Source organism: Ochotona princeps, chromosome 12, assembly GCF_030435755.1.
Source record: "Ochotona princeps isolate mOchPri1 chromosome 12, mOchPri1.hap1, whole genome shotgun sequence".
Taxonomy (NCBI): domain Eukaryota; kingdom Metazoa; phylum Chordata; class Mammalia; order Lagomorpha; family Ochotonidae; genus Ochotona; species Ochotona princeps.
In genome coordinates, this window is record NC_080843.1 from 2119493 (window position 1) to 2141263 (window position 21771).

A 21771-nucleotide genomic window follows, 5' to 3' on the forward strand; every position below is an offset into this window, starting at 1 on the left:
AGTTGGAAGACTGAATGAAGGAAAAGGAAGGTTCCTCCTTCTAACAAGCTGCAAAGGTAAATGCAAACCAGATGGTTTTTACATCAGATTACACAAATCTAATAACTCTGGGTTGAGTTTCTTTTCTGCCACTCCTGGCAGCACTGGAGTTTGGATGGATGGATAGAATGTGGGTTGCAAAATTGGAATGGAAGAATGAAGACAATATCTTTGGTGGCTAAGGCTACAGAAGGGCCATATATTATGTTATTTACATTTGTATGTAGGCAGCCTTTCAGTTTAAGTTTTATAAAATCACGATGAATGTGCTTACCTTGAAGATTACTGCAAAGTTAAAAATGTGACATCAGGTGACCAAATAACACAGGAACACAGCCTATCGATCACTGGACCACACTGTGGCCTGGCACAGCAGTTTAATCTCTGTCTTTCTACACTGGAGTTACTTTGCCTGAGCAGGTGCACCATGTATCTCTCTGCATCTTTCAGTGAAAATCTGCTGCATTAATGACCACGCAGGGGTGCAGAGTGGTCAGAGCAGGGGTTACACGCACAGACTGTAAGAAGGAACCGGGGGCAGAGGAAGAGCTGCAGGTGTCCAGAGCTTCATGGTCTTTAACAGCTACGTATCTCTACATAATTGCCATCTAGCATCTTCCACTTCTGAGTTCCGAGCAGCCCTACAAGCAGTGGCACTCCAGCAGCAACCAGCCCACCCACCCCCAGCCTTTGTTTCCTCTAATAGCTGACATTAGATCGAAGCTTAAGGAGATGATTCCAGAAGAGTGTAGGGAGACCAGCTGCCAATATTTGCTAGAAACAGCATGGAAAACTTGTTCCAAGGACACGGGACATGGCCAGGAGGTATTCTAAATGGCCAAGTTTTGGACAATTTTGGCATCAAAAGAAATAAACAAGTAAGTCAGGGGCTCACAGTACACAGAACTATTAAAGGATTAAGTAAAACATGCAAACAGCTACACGGACTGTCTCATGCTGAAACACTGGAGGGACTGTCACTTCAAAAGGGGCCTCTGGCCTGTTCTTTCCTGCAGGCAGCAAGTGAAGGATTCTGTGGCAAGGGAAGCCTTCCCACACAGAGACAGGAAAACAACCCTCACTGCCAGCACTTGATACCTGGGATCAGGAATAATAAATATGAGATTAGGTAATCACAAAAAAATAAGTATCACATGATATTCACCACATATGGAGTATAAAACAAAATAGGATATCCCCTAAAAGACACAGTGATGGACCTTGGAGATAGGGGACGGAAGTGGACAGGGGCAGGGGCTGGTACACAGGCACTAGCTTACAGCTGGACAGGCAAACCACCTGGGTGCCATGGAACAGCACAGTCCATGGTAGTGTACAAATTCTTTCCCTATTTAAAAAGCCTAGAACTTTTAGATGTTTATTATTATAAAATAATGCTAAATGTTTGAGAAGATACTAAGCATATTTACCCTAATTTGATATTACAAAATGTGTTTTTATCTGACCATCACATATCACTTGGTAACACAATTTGTGTATGTATCATAATTTCTTAACAAAAAAACTTTCCAGAATATAGAGAAAAGCAAGCAGGCAAGAGGACACACGCACACATACACACACAGCTGGGGAGAAATGATAAGTAGATGCAATGGATGATCCTAATTGAAGAGAAAACCAGTATAAAAGAGCAGTGAGATTGTTATTATATTAAATTTAACTATTCTGATAATTTACTGAGCTTATGGAACATGTTGTTCCTTCTCTGTCTATGGATGTCCAACTATCTTGATATGAAAGAGCAGGCAACTTATTCTTAAGTGGTTCACGCAGGGAAAGGGAGATTGAAAAGAGGGAGGAAGAGAGAATGATGATGAAAGATAACTAGTTTGGGTAGAGTACACTCAAATTTTTGTGCTAGTTCTTATTTAAGCTTGAAATGGCTTCCAAATAACAGATAAACAATAAACATACACAATAAGCCATTTAACTAGGTAATAATTATTATTTACATGTAAGCAAGCCTATATGTGAATCAACTTACAATACAATGCTACATGTTATTCTTGGGATTGAAATGGAATACACTAAACACAAACATGGACCAGAACAGGTGAGGATGCTTCTGAAAGCCCATGCAGATGGAACGGACAGATGAATTTGGGAGTGGACACTTGGTGCAATAACTAAGATGCCTTGGGGGATTCCTGCATTTCACAAAAGCTCCTGGGTTCAAGACCCAGCTCCATTTCCTTTCCAACCTCTGTGGCTCTGGGAGGCACCAGCCACTCATGAGGGGCTCCTGGACTGAGTTCCGCCTTTGGCCTGCTTGGCCAGCAGCCGCAGATATTTTGGAGTGGGACAGCAGACAGATCTCTCTCAGGCCTGGCATGATCACCTAGTTGCTAAATCTTCACCTTGTAACTGCTGTTAGGATGCCACATGGGCACCTGGCAGCTTCACTTCCCCTCCAGCTCCCTGCTTCTGACCTGGGAGAGCAGTCGAGGATGGCCCAAAGTCTTGGGACCCTGCACCCACATCGGAGACCTGGAGAAGATCCTGGCCCTTGATTTCAGATTGGCTCAGTTGTGGCCACTTGGGGAGTGAACCAGTGAATGGAAAATCTTTCTCTCTGTATCTTTTTCTCTCTGTAAATCTGACTTTATAATAACAACAAAATAAATATTTTTTAAAGACTATCACTGTCTCTCTGACTTTTTCTCTCCATCTTTCAAATAAACAAAATTAAGAGAAAAAATTAAGGTTAAGTTTGTTCTGGAGCCCAAATATTTGAAATTTATGCATGGAGGCAGGTGTTTGACATTTCATCAAGAGTGTAGCTTGAGATGCTGGCATCCTGTAAGATGCCTTGATTGAGTCCTGGTTGCTCTGCTTCTAATTCAGCTTCATCCTAACGCACACCCAGGAGGCCCACAGGCGATGGTTCAGGTATCTGGGTGCCTCCCGCACACAGGGGAAACCAGATGGTGTTCCATGCTCTCAGTTTAACTTGGCTTAGCCATGGCTGCTCTGGGCATTTATTAAGTGAACCAGCACGTTGGAAGATCTCTGCCTCTGTCACTCTGCATTCCAATGAAGTGAAAGTAAATAAAAACATCAGAATTCATGAATAGATTTTTTCATAATACAAATTTTCTATGAACCTTTTTGAAGACTTCCTCAAATGCATGGATTTCAAAAATCTTTGTACTAAAAATTAATTATTTAATTTTTTTTCTCTGTGACCTTTTTAAAAATGATTTACTCATTTTTATTGCAAAGTCAGATATACAGAGAGGAGGAGAGACAGAGAGGAAGATCTTCTGTCCAATGATTCACTCCCCAAGTGGTTGTAAGTGGAGCTAAGCTAATCTGAAGCCAGGAGCCAGGAGCTTCTTCCAGATCTCCCACACAGGTACTGGGTCCCAAGGCTTTGGGCCGTCCCCAACTGCTTTCCCAGGCCACAAGCAGGGAGCCGGATGGCAAGCAGGACTGCCAGGATTATAACTGGCACCCATTTGGATCCTGGCGTGTTCTAGGTGAGGACTTCTTTAGCCGCTAGGCCACCACGCCAGACCTGTCTGTGACCCTTTATCTCTATTCTATTCTACCTTTCCCAAAAACCACAGGGTCCAGGTGCATGAAGACACAACAGGATCTGTGTCATCTGCTAACACAGCAAGGCACCACTGTGGGCCACCAATATGGGTAGCAGAAGAGAGCAAGAGATGTTCTGCCTTCCCTTGGTTCTTAGGACATGGTATAGCAACTCCTCGCAACAAGGCAGCTTCGTCCTGCCTTTGCTGCTCCAAGGAGTCACTCATGGCTACCACTTTCCTCATGTCACTGTAGCTACTCACCTACTTGGGAGGCAGTCCTCCCTTGGATCTTCAGTCCCCCATGGAGCACGCTGATTGAGGTGCTCACAATTTCCAATCCTCTACATGCAAACCCCAAGCACTGACAGTGAATTTCAGATTTTGCTGTGCTTAGGAGCAGACTTAGGACTCAACCTTGCCTTTTCTGGCTTCTTTCTGAGTCAAACTGACTTCACCTGCAGGCCCAGGCAGGGGTAGGTATTTGGCACAATGACAAAATATTATTTGGAACATTTACATCCCCTCTCAGAGTGCTAAAGTTTTAGTCTCAACTCTGCTCTTAAGCCCAACTTCCTGCTAACGCACACCCCTACAGGCAGCAAGCAATGGCACAAGAACCCTAGCCCGTGCTGCCCACACTGGAGACAGTTATTGATGGAGATCTCACAACAGATACTCCTTCTGTCCCCAGCTGGGAACATTTTGGATAAGAAGATGGCATAAGCGAAATACATACAAAGAACTTAGGGTTATCATTGGACCATGTGGGTTCAATACCCAATTCCAACTCCAATTTCCATCTTCCTGCCAATATACAGCCTGTCAGCAAGAGACAGTTGAAGTAATTGGGCTTCTGCCAGCCATGTGGGACCTGCATGGAATTCCTAGGTCCCTGGCTTGGGTTTGAACCAGTTCTAGCTATTGCGGGCATTGGGGAGTAAGCTAGTATCGGGGAGCTGTTTGTCTTTCTGCCTCTCAAAAAGCAAAAAAAAAGTCATTTACATTAACAGTTACACTTGCTATCAGTAACCTTCTACAGCATCAAAACCTACCACAATTCACAAAGGTGCTACAAGAAGCATGTATCTTTTCCTTTATGATAGAATGGGAACGTTAATGCCAAGGACCAGATGTGGCTCCCCATGAGCTTTTGTGAACAAGGTTCTACAGAAACCCAGGCACTGTGCATTTGTTGTCCACAGCTTTCCCACTGTGACAAAACTCTGAGAACCTATGGCAGAGAACTCACAGCCTCCCAAAGCTTAAAATACAGACTGTCCAGCAACTCACAGAAAACATTTACCACTTCTTACATAAACACAGAAGAACATATTGTAAGTTCTGTCTTCTTGCTTAGAGTAAAGTAAGATTCACTCATTCTACCGTGGAACTTGTTAGCAAACACACACAAAAGAATAAGTATAATATAGGGACTCCTTTAAGATAAACAGACTTGTTGTATCAAGGGTGATCATTAAAAAAATCCTGTAAATATATTCTATCACCAGAAATACTACAGGAAAGAAGGAGGCACTTCACCAACTTCTAAAACACGATATATATTTATTTCACATGAAACACTGGTTCCAAAGAGATGAGTATTATAGATGAACATTCCACTAGCTGCAAACTAGAAGGAAGATATTTCCCATGCTAATGAGTAAAATCCATTATTTTAATTCTGTCTTTCTACATGGCATTTCTATAGGTGCATGTTTCTGTCACGAGCCTCAACTAAGAGAACTCAGAGCAACCCTGTGCTCTGAGAGGCAAGAGAGAGATCTCTGCAAAGATCAGCAGACCACACCGCACTGCTGTGATGACAGGCTGAGGATGCTCCTCCAGCCACAAGGGGTATGGACGCACTGCTTCCTGTCGAAGGCATCCAACCACCTCTTACAACAACCCACACGCTACTTCCCATCGAAGGCATCCAACCACCTCTTACAACAACCCACACGCTACTTCCCATCGAAGGTATCCAACCACCTCTTACAACAACCCACACGCTACTTCCTGTTGAAGGCATCCCACCACCTCTTACAACAACCCACGTGGTACTTCCTGTTGAAGGCATCCAACCACCTCATACAACAACCCACACGCTACTTCCTGTCGAAGGCATCCCACCACCTCTTACAACAACCCATGTGCTACTTCCTGTCGAAGGCATCCCACCACCTCTTAGAACAACCCACACGCTACTTCCCGTCGAAGGCATCCAACCACCTCTTACAACAACCCACGTGCTACTTCCTGTTGAAGGTATCCAACCACCTCTTACAACAACCCACACGCTACTTCTTGTTGAAGGCATCCCACCACCTCTTACAACAACCCACGTGGTACTTCCTGTTGAAGGCATCCAACCACCTCATACAACAACCCACACGCTACTTCCTGTCGAAGGCATCCCACCACCTCTTACAACAACCCATGTGCTACTTCCTGTCGAAGGCATCCCACCACCTCTTACAACAACCCACACGCTACTTCCCGTCGAAGGCATCCAACCACCTCTTACAACAACCCACGTGCTACTTCCCATCGAAGGCATCCAACCACCTCTTACAACAACCCACGTGCTACTTCCTGTTGAAGGCATCCAACCACCTCTTACAACAACCCACACGCTACTTCCTGTCGAAGGCATCCAACCACCTCTTACAACAACCCACGTGCTACTTCCTGTCGAAGGCATCCCACCACCTCTTACAACAACCCACACGCTACTTCCCGTTGAAGGCATCCCACCACCTCTTACAACAACCTACAGGCTACTTCCTGTTGAAGGCATCCCACCACCTCTTACAACAACCCATGTGCTACTTCCCGTTGAAGGCATCCAACCACCTCTTACAACAACCCACACGCTACTTTCTGTTGAAGGCATCCAACCACCTCTTACAACAACCCACACGCTACTTCCTGTCGAAGGCATCCCACCACCTCTTACAACAACCCACACGCTACTTCCTGTTGAAGGCATCCAACCACCTCATACAACAACCCACACGCTACTTCCTGTCGAAGGCATCCCACCACCTCTTACAACAACCCACACGCTACTTCCTGTTGAAGGCATCCAACCACCTCATACAACAACCCACGCGCTACTTCCCGTCGAAGGTATCCAACCACCTCATACAACAACCCACGCGCTACTTCCTGTCAAAGGCATCCAACCACCTCTTACAACAACCCATGTGCTACTTCCTGTCGAAGGCATCCCACCACCTCATACAACAACCCACGCGCTACTTCCCGTCGAAGGCATCCAACCACCTCATACAACAACCCACGCGCTACTCCCTGTCGAAGGCATCCAACAATGTCCTGAAACAACCCATGCGCTCCTTTTCCTTAGAAGGAGAAATGATTCAGTCTCCTTTAGAATACCTTCAAACATAAAAAAGATATCCTTTTGTTCAAAAAGATTATTAAAATAATGAGAATCACTGTGGAGCTGCTATTGAGAAAACAATTGCTATAGTACAAAAAATTATATATATGCATGCATAACGATAGTGTTTGTAAATTTACTGTTTTATTATAAAATCTAAGATGATAGAAGCTACATATTAATGTTCATAAAATAGAAGGTGATCCTATATTCATATGTACCTAGGCCTCTTCTACTTACTGATATTACTGGTATTTGTATGTATGTATAATACAGATACATACATATGTTATAAGCACATACATATAAATTTATACACTCTTTCTCCTCCATGAACATTAATACTTTATAACTGAATGTATGTAAGAATAAAAAACCACCTTTAGTCATGCACCAGTCCTCTTAATTCACCATAATGCAGCCTAAATAACTTTGGAAGCAATATTCATCTTCATTAGTCTTCAGAGAAAAGCTTTTTTATATTCATACCACTAAAGTAGTAAAGGTGTTTTACATTTCTATCTGCTAAAAGCTTAGTTAAATCATGATGTCTACTGGATTCCAAATTAAACTGTAGCCAAGGCAGTGTGACAAGCAGCCAATCCTTGTATTTCTAAGCATTGGAATGAAGAAGATTATTCTTCAGCAGCTACCATATTTTATAGGAAAATACTCAGGGATAAAGAAATAATGGACACAAATCATTTTAGCCAATGTAAAGGAAGAACAAACCAACTTACTTTTCATTACAAAAAGGAGATTCTGTGAAAGGGAGTCTTTATTTTTTTCAATTGCTCCATCAATTTCATACATTACCTATAACAACAGAAAACAGAATAATTACTAATGATTAATCATGACAATCAATTCCTTTATAGAACAATTTGATTTGCCTAGAGTTTCAATGTATTCATAAAAGGACTGTCTTCAGATCTTAGTGTTCACGTGACGTACAAGTTCAAGTCCATAAGCCACTTGCTCTCACTCTGCACATCCACTGAGGGATGCCTCTCCTTGATCCTGAGTGTCAGTAAACGGGGAAGACTCCCATTCATGTGGTTCCACCTTGCGCAAAAACACTCGCCAAATTCAATAGAAAGCTCTAGGATGTTTCAATAATGAAGGATGCTTTTAGTTTGAGCAATCCAGGGGTCACCCTATCAAAGGGACTCTGGAGGTCATTTCTGCAGTTCAGTTTGAAATCATCAGAATGAAGGGAAGACAGGAACAATTGGTCCCAGGTTCTCCAAGGGACAACTTTCTCCACCATAGTTTACTTAGGATATATGGAGATGACGTTCTTGGCTGGTGTTATTAGTATTCTTGCATGTTGTAGGAGACTTGATCTTGGGAGAACAAAACAGTTTGGTTGCTTCTCCTGGCCTGAGCTACGTATGGGCACCCAGAGGGTCCAAAGAAGCCATCTCAGCCAAACGTCCATCAAACGTCAGACCAGTTTCCCTAGTTGTCTCTTGCAGAACAGCTCTGGTCGAGGTAATCAGGGTTGTCCTTGGCCTGGTGTGGACCAGGACGGAGCTGGAGGAGGCAGGAGAGGCAGTGACTTGCTCAGGGGAGTCTGCGTGTACACACCTGCTCCCAATCCTCTGGCAATTGCAGCTAGAGACCCAGGACATATTGACAGCAACAGGGAGCAACAGACTTAGACTCCGAGAAAGAAGCCATGAGCAAGAGGGCTGGGGCTCTGAGACCAGATGACCCTCAAAGAGGCACGTATCCTGTAGGGCCTTTTGAATTTCCAATGATGATGATGAAATCTCTCAGCACCCAGCAGAATCTTGAATTCTCACAGAATCTGGTTTGGAAGGCTGGCCTACGTGGTAACACCAAAACAACTGAACAACTTTCAGTTGTGTTGGCTGAAGCACTACCTAATTATCCACTTTGTACTTCTGGCAGAACATGACTTACTGGTATTAAAAATGAGAGCTACCTATTATGTTACATATTTTATGCTATTAAATAGGAAACATTTTATATAATTCAGAGCAGTGGTTCTCAACAGGACTGATGGTGCCCTCTGGGAACAATTGGCAGTGGCTGCATTCATCTGTAGTTGTCACAATGGATGTGTGGAGATGTTGCTAAGCAACCTCCTTGCACAGGGTAGCTCCCACGGAGAACAGTCACCTGATCCTGAACTTCAATGTGTAGGGGTTGATAAGCCTTGGGGTATGGCATCTATGCCCAACAGAGCCATGGAAGAAACATCCACACAGCTTCTTAAGTTGGATATATGTAGACCCCGGCAGGTCATTTAATTCCAGTTTTTCAGTTGGTAAACTGGGGTTTAAATACCCTGCCACATTGTGAATATCATGATGTAATATACACAAAATGCTTTACAGACCAAAAGGAATTATTGAAAACGTACGGCTTCACAGCTGGTGTGGAAGAGCCACTTCTTAGAGACCTACACATGCTGCTTCCTTACCAAGTCCTGTCCACGGGATTAGAGCAGCTAACGTTCCAAGCCACTTGGAAGAAAATTCAGCTAAATTCTCCTGGTAAATTTCTCTGTATTCCAGGTATAACCTCACATTTTGTGAGCACCTGGGATTCGTTTGGAACTCCATCCCTGGTGGCCTCAAATGCCATTCCAGGTCTGTTTGCGAAAGACTGCATCCCAAGTCCTCTCATCATACCCTTCTCTGAGACATCATTTCCGGCTGCACTGCAAAGTCTCCACCTCCAGGATACTCAAGTCCTGGCCCTCATTTCTAACGGCTCGTGTTTGACTCCCACCTCCCTTTCTGAACTTGCCCTTCATTTGCATGGCCAACCATTCTCTCTTCTTGTTCTTTTCCAAGTCTCAGTACAACCTGATCCTCAGAACCACCCAAAGAAGCTGAGGACACAAACTTTCATCATTCCCTGTCTGGTCACTTGTAACTATGGTTAATATGTGATCAACAACTGAGATCCTAGGACAATTCAGCATAATCTGTGCCTGTTACAAATGCATGAAATGTCAGATCCAGTGTCTTGCTAAGAAGTTCTCTAATTTACACTCATTAACACTACATGAATGTACTTCAACCGCAGTTGGAAATCTTTCTGCCTCTCTTCAAACTTCCAGGGTTAACCCTGAATCTGTTCATTTCCTCCTGTAAGGAGAACTCTTACAATGATTTTACTTGTACACTCACTGGGTCACTCCTCCCCCGCTTCTCCACAACTGCCTCACACTGTCTGCACTGGAGACAGGTGCCGCTGGAACCCTTCCCTCTTTTTTTTAATTTAACATTTTTTACTTTGCTCTTTTTTGAGATTTTATTTTTTAAAATATTTCTATTATTATCATTTCATGATAAAGTTTGATAAGCCCTGGGATTTCCCTTATCCCCTCCCCAATTCACTGAGTTCCCCTACATCATTTCCATAGCACAGTTCCCCATACAGAGTCACATGTCCATCATTGAAGGCATGGACAATGGCAGAGTCCAGCATCCTATTGTCAAGATATAGTAAACAGTTTCATTGGGAGTCCATTTTTGTCTGGAAGTAAAGATGCATACTGCATTGTATCCTCACATCTGGATATGATAGTCTCCCTTACACAGTTACCACATATCCCCTTAAATGAAAAGCCACAATATAAAATCAACAGGAAGAAAATTAGAAATTTACCATGCCATGAAGTTAAATTACATGCTGCTAGATATGATAGTCTCCATTACAGAGCTACTATATATACCCTTAAATGAAAAGCCACAAAACAAAATCAACAACAGAAAAAAAAATTAACAACACCACGAAGTTAAACAACATGCTATTGAATGACTAATGTGTCGCTGAAGAAATGAAAAAGAAAATCAAGAACCTTCTTGAAGAAAATGATGCAACTGTATAATCTATGAGTCAGTGAGGAATTGAATGAGAAAAAGTGTTATGAAGAGATGAAACTAACAAAAAAATCAAAATTGATGAGATATAGTTTCTGCTGATCTTTGTTGGTAAAATGTATCTCCAGTAGGCAACAAATAGATGGGTTTTATTTTTTAATACAGTCTACTAATCTATGATGTTTGATTGATGAGTTTAAGCTGTTTACATTCAGGATTAATACAAATAGGTGGCAATTTGGTCCTGTCATTTTAGCAATGGGTTGTTCATTAATTTAGTCTTCTGTTGTTATTTTACTGGGATGTTCTTCTCCTTTGCCTTTGCCTTTGGTTTTGGTGGGCGCTATTCCTCTTCTCTGTCAAGAGAACATCTTGAAGTATCATTTGTAGTGCAGGTTTGGCAGAGGCATATTCTTTTAACTTTTATTGACTGTGGAAGAATTTTATTTCACATTCAAAGACAAAGGAAAGTTTTGCTGGATATGTAATCCTGGACCGACAATTTTTTTCTTTAGAATCTGGAATATGTCACTCCATTCTCTTCTTGCCTGTAGAGTTTCCTTCAGGAGGTCTCCTGTGAGTTTAATTGGCATTCCTTTATATGTCAGCTGATTTTTCTTCACGTGCACATTTAAGGATCTTTTCCTTATGTTTGAATGAAGAGAGCTTGATGATCATGTGTTGTGGTGAAGATCGCTTTTGGTCAAGCCTGTTGGGAGTTCTGTGCCTCTCCTGGATGTTGTTTCCTAGTTATTTCTCCAGATTAGGGAAGGTTTTCCTCATTATTTCATTAAATACATTTGTTCTGCGACCCCCATAACTTTTATGTTTGGCCTTTTAATAATGTCTTTCAATTCTTGAATACTTTTTTTTGGCCTGACCCAGCTCTGCTTCCAGCTTTTTGTTTGTTTCCTCCTGGTGACAGGATATATCTTCTAATTTTGAGATTCTTTCTTCTGCCTCCTTCATTCTATTTTGGAGACTCTCCACTGTACTTTTAACTTGCTCCACTGTATTCTTCATTTCTGATATATCAGCTTTCATTTGATTCACTTCCAGTGTGACATATTCTTTGAATTCCTTCAAGGCCTGCTTTACATGTTTCTCATTGTTACGAAGTTTTATAACAAGTGTTTTGGATTCTGTATCCCCCATTTTCTCGATGTCTTCCTCAGCTAACTCTGAGGTTGGTAAACAGTTTTGATCCTTTGCAGGGGAGTCTACAGTAATATTCATTGTGCCTTTGTCTCTTCTTTTGCTCTTGGTTATTGTATTTCTAGTTACCAGTTTCTTCTCCTTGTGCAGGTTTCTAAGCTCTGTCACCCACAGATCAACAGTCTGACTTATTGCAGTTGGTACATGGCTCTTTGTTTGCAGTCAGTTGTGCCACTCCCTCTAGCAAGTTCCGGGTTTGGGTTCTTATGTTAGACTTCCACCATGGTCTCTGTAGCCCCAGCTCCTGGCTTACCTGTTTCCACCTCCTGTGATACCATGTGGAGGCTACACTTTGTCTATACAACCTTTCTTCCACTTCTAATTGAAGCAGGTCCCAGGATTAGGGAGACACCAGGTGTCCTGTACAGCTAGGTTGTTGGTGATGCTGATCTTGCACTAACCTGGTGGCTGTTAGGTCTGAGGGCCACAAGGACCTATTTTGACCCCTACAATGCCACAGGCAGTTTATTTTCCTGCGGTGCCAGTGCAATGCCAACCCTTCCCTGTTGTTTGTCTAAGCTCATCTGGCAATAACTGTTCTTGCTGTCCCCAGTGACTCCCCGACTTTTGATACTTACTATCTCCACACTGGTAAAAACTATCACTGACTATTGCTTACAGGCAAGTCATCAAAAAGCCGGAAAACTGTGCTTCTGCATGCTGCCCTTCCAGATGAGTTCATGTCCACGCTGTGGCTGATGTACACAGGACTGAGAATGTCACTAACACTTGGAATCCCTGACGCTGTCAGAGGGAGTCTTCCACCATCTTGTGCTCTCTGCAAGGCAATCTGATGATAGCAGATGAGACACGGTGCAGTGCTCTTGCCAGACCACCTATTTCGGTGAATTCAGTCCTTGTTCATCCCCATTACCGTGGCGGGGGTGTTCTCTTATGGCCCTTTCCCACATCTGGGAACCAAAATCTTGGAGAGGGTGGCTGTGTGGCTTTCTGTCTCATCTCTGAGGTACCTGGAAAAATTCTTGGCACACTGAGCACATCCAATAAGCCTTTGGTGAGATGGGCAGGCAATTGCTGTGCTGGGTCCAAGTGTACTTTACCCCAAGCTATTCCTGTTATTTCTTGTTATACCCATGAGCCTGTCATTCTCACAAGATCACACACTTCGGGGAGTCCCATTCACAGCACCCTGGTAGTACATGGAAATCCAGAGAACAACACTGAAGGCCACCCAGGAAAACCACAACAGGAAACCTCGCAGGTGTCCAGTACCCACCAGTAAGTACAAACATTCTGAGGACAGTCTGATGTGTGTAGAAACATCTTAGTTATTGTTGGGGCATTTACATAAAATTAATGAAACATGAAGCAAGTGAACATCATTATTTCTGAGATACTGGACAAAGTCTTTAAGCTTCTGAAGCCCTTCTTTACATGTGAAATCCACAATGTACAAAATCAATGAACAAAAGTCAATGACCATAGTATACACAAACAACCCTGAGGATGAGATCGAACTTGCAAAATAGTGCCTTTTAAGATAGTAGAGAAGCTTAGATAGCTGAGAACAAATCTAACCAAAGATGTGAAAGACCTCTATGACGAAGATTACAAACTTTAAAAAAAAAAACCAAATAGAAGACATTAAAAGATGGAGAAATTCACCAGTTCCTGGAACAACAAAAGCAGCATCATCACAATGTCCATATCAAACAACGCACATGCAGAGTCGGTGCAATCCCAGTCAGAATCCCAACATTCTTCTCAGGGCATGAAAAATGATGCCACAATTCATCTGGAAACACGAGAGACCACAAATAGCCAAAGCTATCATGAAAAATAAAACTAAACCTAGAGGAATCACGGTTGTGTATCTCAAAACAATTTATGGGGCAGTGCCAATCAAAACACTCTGGTACTGGTACAAAAACAAAAAAGATCAGTGGAAGGGAATGGAAACCCCAGAAGTGACCCTACACACACACAGCCAACTAATCCCAGGCAAGAGAATGGAAAATAACTCAGGGATAAAGGTAGTTAATGCAATAACTGCTGCGACAATTGGATATTCACTTGCAGAAGTAAGAAACAAGACCGTAACTTTCACCTTATGTAAAAGTCAGCTCTAAATGTATTAAGGACCTAAATCTGCACCCAGACACCATCAGTTTACCAAAGGAAAACACACTGAACACTCTGTAAGACGTTGGCATATATAGACTTCTGAGAAAAGACACAAAAAGCACAGGTAGTTAAAGCCAAAATAAACAAATGGGATTACACTCAACTAACAAGTTTCTGCACTACAAAGGAAACAACCAATAAAATGAAGACACACCAACAGAAAACTTTTGCACACTACACAACCAACAGAGGACTAATATCCAGTATTCACAAAGAGCGTCAGACACTCAACAACAGCAAAACAAACAAGGCTGTGAAGAAATGGGCGAAGAAAACGAACAGACATTTTTCCAAAAGAACAAAGTCAAATGGATAGCAGAAACATGAAAAGTGTTCAGGCTCCCTAGCTGTCAGGGAACTACAGATAAAAAAAAACACACTGATCTAACTCCAGTGAGAATGACCTATATTCAGAAATCTGCTGGCCATATCTGCAGGCAAGGATGGTGGGGGAGTACCCTATTCCACTGTTGGTAGAAATGTAGACTTGTGCAATCACTGTGGAATTCAGTATGGGCAGTGCTCAGAAAACTGAAAATTGATCTACCACAAAATGACCCAGCTATCCCATATAGCCAAATGACATAAAATTTGCATACAAGAAACCTCCCTGCATCCCTGTATCTATAGTAACACAACCCTCAGCAATGGAGACATGAAAACAAGTCAGATGCATGTCAAAAGAGGAGTTAATAAAGAAACAGTGGTGCATCTACTCCATGGAATATTACACAGCTATTAAAAAGAATGAAATTCTACCATTTGCAATAAAATGGTCCCAACTAGAGATCATTATGCTCAGTGAAATAGGCTAGTCCCAAAAGGACAAATACCATGTTTGTGCTGATATGAAACAAACTTTAGGCAAAATGTAAAACAATTAGATATATAGGTAAACATGTATACACATATATTTTCAAAGAGGAACTGTTCATACTGAGCAGTATGCATCTCTAGTCCTGAATGAAAGCAGTACAGGCAAACACACCTTGCAGATTTTATGCCTGCACCTGTAATGCCATGATGGTACTGTAACTGCCACTGAAGGAGTAGACTACTGCAATGTAGGGAAGTGGCGGGAGGGGAAATGCGGGGAGGGACAAAGCTGAAGGAAAAAGGGGACTCCCTGTACCTGCAAAACTATAGCACAGAAAATAATAAAATATGTTAAAACAATCCACAGGCTTCTGTAAGGCTCCTTCGACTTCACAAACCTCTGACCCAGTTTCTAAGATGTGCATGAGTGAGACTTGGGTTGATGGCTAAGTGCCAATTGCAGTCACAACCCAAATAGCACAGCTACTTGGCCATAATAAATAGAGTGAGCCAATGATTGAGGATTTACCACAAACCACTGGCATTAGTGGACGGTTAGCTCATGGTTGCAAGTCATCTCATTCTTATCCAAGTCTGAACTCTAGTACATCTGTAATGAGTCCTTCTGCAGTCCAGCTGAAACGGACACTACAGACCCTCCTTTGGCCCCTTCCGACCCAACAGGAATAACCATTACAACAGCTATTATTACTACTGGATGAGTTGATATTTTTACGTGTTTCCAGTAGGCATAGATGAAAATACACCTGGACATAAAATTTTTAAATTCATCTAAAGATAAAATACATTTTTATTTCAAATTTCCTCTTTTAATCACAATTTCCTTAATTCAGTGACATCTAATTTTGACTTTCTGGAAGGCATTTGACAATTTAAACAACTGATATCCAGTCCTGAAACAAGTGCCCCCTGTCACCTGTAAGCAATTTTAGAATAATATTGTCTATGCATCTTCAAATGTTTTTTGTGATTTTGGCAAAAATCATGTTAAATCTGTATGTTGATTGGAAAGAACTAATTACTGTGTCATTGTTAGTAAATACATCACTTTCTGTCCTGTTCTCTGGCCCATAAATGTGGCATGTCCCATTTTGATTGCTTTTATCAGCACTTTGTGGCGTTCAAAAGGCACATTCTCTATGTGTGTACACTTTGTGAGATCCATGCCTAAGTATCTCATTTGCTAATGGGTAATCATAAAGGTGACCTTCTTTTTAACTCCACAGCCCATTTCTAACACACAGAAATACAACGACCTGCTTTATGCTTAGCCCGATTTGGTGGCCTTGCTGGACTCACGGTCAGTTCTGTATGTTTACTTTCTTTTGGTATATATTCTTAAGATCCTACGCACTGACAATTATGTGTTGTGCATATAGGCGGAAGTTTATGCCATCCTTCCCAATCTGTCTGCCTTTTACAAAGTTAATTCAAACAATTCATGAATAATGTAATTAAAAGATAAATGTATTTTGATACAGAATTGAAATCGTGCATATTTTTTCATAATGCACATTTTCATGATCTTTTTAAAGACCCTGCTTCTTCCTTTCTTGCCTTATTACACGCTCCTGAACTTTCAGAGCTATGTTGAATTCAGAGTCGGGTGAGCGAGTACTCTCGCCTTGTTCTTGCCTTACGATTAAAGCGTTCTGTTCTCTTCACTAAATATTCACAGCAGTCGGGTCAAGTGATCCTTAGTAAATCCTCCGTACCAATGACAAAATCTCTCCTAATCAAATCTTTGACATAAGGCATCATTTCCATTGCTTCCCACAATTCCCTGACATCACTCTTTTCCAGCTATCAAGGCCAAGCCTACCTTTGAAGACTCAACTCTCCGGGAAGCATCAAGCGGAACTGAAAGAACAGGTGGCTCACACGAAACACATTCTGGACCTAAGCTTCACGAGGTCCCAGTGCCTAGGAGTCTGGGTTAAACCACTGAGTAAGAATTCGTGGTCACAAACCATGGATGGTAACATCAACCTTGCTTGTTCTCTTACTCGAAGTCCTTCTTCCTGCCTCTCTCTTCTGGTGGTTTGGCAGATAACAAGCTTCAGGTGCACCCATCTTAATGGAGTACCTGCAGTTTTCTAACAAATATAAAGATTCCTCACTCCTGCGCCCATTGCTCACCTGTGCCTTCTCTGGTGCCTTTCCCCCGAGTCTGCACATCACCAGCTTCAGCAGGGCTCATGGACTTACAAAGTAATCTATTTTGAGGCTGCTAACTGGGTCACTTGCCCAATGAGAAGATGCGAGCTAGACCTGTAACTTAATCAGCTGAATTCCATTTGCCAATTGCTGAGGGAATTGCTTCCAAGTGAAACAAGTCTCTGTAGAGGCCAAGTCCTTGCAAGTCACGAGCCATCCCTGCCTCAGCATGTGGACATCGCCAGCGCCAAGGCCTCCCCTGGAGTGGCTATTAGCCGTGAGGACACCGCCTGCAAACCTTAGTGAGGACAAGGTCACTGAGGGCTGCTGGGTGATTCAAAGGGAAATGAGCCTCAAAGCCCAGCTACACAGACACAAGAACTTCCGTGAAAGGGAACAGTGCCAGCTCTCCCAGCAATCCCCCCGGGCTTGGCGCACCTGCTGTGTGAGGGAACAGAATGAGATCTGCTCACCAGAGGAGGCAGAGTGCTGCTAATGGGCGGACATGGCCTCCTGGGTCACTCGGACAGTGGCTTGCCCAGGGCTTTGCTCTTCTTGTTGATTTATTATTTGAGGTATGAAAGCAGGAAAATGGGAAGGTAGGAAAGCTCGAAACCCGGTTACCGCTGTCTCTTTGATATGGTTTTCCTGCACCTAACCCTGGGTCTTTGGCGGCCTTTTCTGTTCGGGTTGACGCGGCAGGTGTAAGGCCCCTCTCTTCATGTAATATACTGAGACACTTCTGTGCATACAGCCTGGTGCAGATTATGAAGGAAATTATTTTGGATTCAAATATTTCCTTTAGCATGGTTATGTTCAATGAAATGACTCAAAAGAAAACTTTGCATTTTGCTTATGTTTCAGCAGTTAGCAACCCTCATTTAAATGCTTCCGTGTGGATGCCAAACCAAGTGTGTGAAGGAAACTGGAGAGCAGTACAGGATGCCGCTTTTTGGGAAGCACTTGCTGCAACATAATTGTATTGCTGCAATAAATACCATAAAAGATAAATAGTGTTCGCTCTCTATGGAGAGAATGGAGGTGCCCAACATCCCCCGTGGCCAGTTGTCAAACCTTCCTGGCTCCACAGAGAATCCAAGCTGCTGAATGCCGACCACATGCGTTTTCTTCCTAACTGAAGGCTGTCAGGCTCCAGCTTGGCTGATCTCCAAGGAAACTGAAATCCAAAGGCAAGAGTGCAACACAGAAATAGCTCTATCGACCAACACGACTTCTTGTTCCCTGAAGTGCAGGCAAGAACAGCCAGTGCCCCTTCCTTGTCAAAGAAAGGGCAGGATTTGGGCAGAGCTGAGAAGCTGTGAGTTCTTCACATTTGCAACCTCCTTGCTCTGCCAGACTTTGCAGAGAAGGCCAGTGTCAGGTTGTCAGGCACATGTGCCAAACCCAGTACCCACCCTGTAGTGAGTGTTTGTTGGGTTTCTCTGAGACTCTCAGAGCAACTGCAACATTCTGGGGTGTTCAGGATGCCTGCAAACAATTAAGACTTCACCCCAGAATTATTGGGAAGCATTGTAAATGCAGAGCCCAGGAACATGGATCCAATTCATTCTGGTGACACACTAAAGTCAGAGAATCATACCTCCAGTTGTTAGGGACATGGCGTGATGCTTGTTATGAAACACTGGCTGGTGACAAGGGAGCACAGGAAATGGCTTCTGGTATGTCAATATTCATCATGCATTTTTGACAGAAGGATACCGTCTTGCAGTGGATAACTGTCAGAGTAGATATTAACACATTTTTGATTGCTGACATGTTTAAGATGAGACTTGCTGACATCATATGCAAGACTCAACTTCCTTGGGAGAGTTAGCGCTATCCAAAACACAGTGAAGAAAGAACTTTCAACTACTTTCATCTGAGATGCTACCAACAGAAATGTTTTTTTTTAATCCTCGATTATTGCAGTGTCCTATAAAAGCCATGTACACCCTATAGAAGCCATAAAGTTAAACACTCATGGAAATGCACATTAATAAATCACTGTGCATGGATAACAAGTTTGCTTACATCAAGGTCAAGTACCTTCAGTTCTACTTTCCACACATGATTTGGAGCTCTCTCCCACAAAACCAGTCAGCATGTGGTTCCAGACCATGGCTAAGCTCCCCCATCACTCAGTGCAAGCTGAGTGCTGACCATGGAAGCCTGGAGTCTTGGGAGCTGGGGCGTCAGATCAGCTTCTGTTGTCTTCAGTGTGGTTCTGAGTGCTGGTTGGTTCTCAGTAGCATTTAATGCTTTTATGAACACAGTTCAACAAAAGAAACATTACTTAAGGGGCTGAGAATCATACACTAAAAAGAGAGACTTGAAATAGTTGAGGATCCAAAATCCAAAATTCCAAAATGCTTGTAAATCTGAAAATATAAAAATATTATACTGGTGCTCTTGTGTATCTTGGAATATTTTAAAATGCAGATTTTTCAAAGTCAGGATGTTCAACTGATAAAGTCTATGAAAGTATTCCAAAATTCAAAACTTCCAGAATCACATTTCCAGCCCCAAGCATTTCAGATGATGTAAAATTGATGTGCAACTGAGTTTCTGGTTTTAGCATGAACTGAAAGATGGAACACAGATGAAAGTCAGCCTTAGGTAATTACCTCTTAAAAGAGAATTAGGACACAGAGTACTTGGGAAATGGGAGAGGAATTTAGTTTACTTTGCTTATGTTGAATTTAAAATGACACCCAAAGAAAGATTACAGAAAGATAGCTACCAGATTCCATGTGGGAGCTGTCTCCCTAGCAGCATGCCCACCCCCACCCACGCAGGTGTCTAGAGCATTCACAGAATGGAGGCAAACCCCCACTTCCATCCAAATCTATAATCCCATTAGATAATGTCGAAGGTAATCCCTGGAAAGCTGGCCTGTGGGCTCAAAGAACCAGGGAGGAAAAGGCAACACTGCTTGCATCACGATACATGCCAAGACCGGGTTTTCAGCAAGATGAGTAAATGGCTGTTCTCTGAGACTGGCCATTCTGGGAGACTGTCAATGTGTCCCGTTACTTCCCCTGCCTGGTCCCATCGTCTTCCCCAGGGCCTGCTGGCCAGGGCCCTGGACTTGGGCCTGCTGACCAGGGCCTGCTGGCCAGGGCCCTGGACTTGGGCCTGCTGACCAAGGCCTGCTGACCAGGGCCTGTTGACCAGGGCCTGCTGGCCAGGGCCCTGGACTTGGGCCTGCTGACCAGGGCCTGCTGACCAGGGCCCTGGAGCTGGACAGTAGCTCATCCGCCAGCTCATTTCCACGTGGGACAAACTGAGGCCTCTGACTATGGCCTGCAAACACTGTTGATCAATACTAGTTACAAACGAGGTTTAAGGGATGCATAGAGATGCAAAAGACCCTCTTCTAGAAGGCCAAAAATCTTCATCGAGATATTTCTCTGGAACTGGCATAACTGACACTCTAGATTCCTCATTTGTTGCTTCTAAGAGGGAAAAGGTGCCAATCAGCAATCTTATACTGATATTGCAGGAAATCAATAATTTATGCTGATATCTTTGTGACAGGCATGAAGATAACAAAATGGACTAAATCTCTAAAGAAATAATAGCATTCCCCCGAGAAGATCCCATCTTCTCTCTTTCAAACAAAGAAACAAAGGAAAGGAAACCTGGATCACAGGAAATCCCTGCCCAAAGCAGAAACTGACAGAACAGTGGGAGTCTGGCAGAGCCAACTTTCAGAAAGTCTGCCCAAGAGGTGACCACACACAGATGTAAATTGAGCTCTTCTCCCTGCGGGTCAAAACACCTTTGCCAAATAGCCTTTAATAGTATCCATTTGGCTTAGACCAGACAGATTTGATTGTTATGTCTGGAGATTCTGCCTGGAGAAAAAAAGAGAGGGAGAGAAATACATGCAACACACCCTATCGACTAGTCAATCTCCTTTTGACTTAAAGGTTTCTGTCCAGGGTTTTCTTGGGTCCACCGTGCTGCCCTCAGATCTCCAGGGGCAAAATGAAGAAGTCATAAATGATGTCCCTGGCACAGACGGAGGCAGCAAGGGAACCACTGGGGTTTCCCTGAACATGTACCCTCTAACTATGCCTCATGCCAAGAGACTGGCTTTACTCAGGAAATCATGTGGAATCTGCTGCAGTATCAACGAGACATGGCTCTGCGCGTCTCAGGGATGGGCGAACAGCAAAAACCCAAGCAAGACACTTCCCAGGCTCAGTTCATTAAATGTAAGGGTCCATCTTTTCTTTTTCAGCAGCAGGGAAGAAAAATCAAAAAACAAAAGGTATGGCACACATGGGCCACAGATCAGCTAACATGCACATCTCTTCCATTAGCAACGTTTTAGTAATGTGATCTTTGCCACAAGACCTGTGGAAATGAGTGACAAGAGTAGTATGATCTAGTATGATCAGCCTGTGCGTGTCTGGGATTCCAGCTGCCTCCCTGGGGACGTGGCAGGAGGGACGCACGGGGAGTGCACCCACAGGAGGCCAGCGCCACAGGCACATCCTATAAGCACTTGTGAATTTTTATTCTATCATAAAATTGCAGAATATGT

At 43.1% G+C, this 21771-nt stretch overlaps 1 protein-coding gene across 2 annotated transcripts in view; it reads right to left on the reverse strand.

Annotated features, from left to right (window-relative positions):
* The window catches only part of MYO16 (myosin XVI), a 375466-nt gene that overhangs the window by 115719 nt on the left and 237976 nt on the right, over positions 1 to 21771 (reverse strand). For both annotated transcript variants that reach the window (XM_058670587.1, XM_058670588.1), the window contains one exon: positions 7743 to 7818. In XM_058670587.1, coding sequence (XP_058526570.1) covers positions 7743 to 7818 — 76 coding nt within the window. The remainder of the gene's footprint in view (positions 1 to 7742; positions 7819 to 21771) is intronic.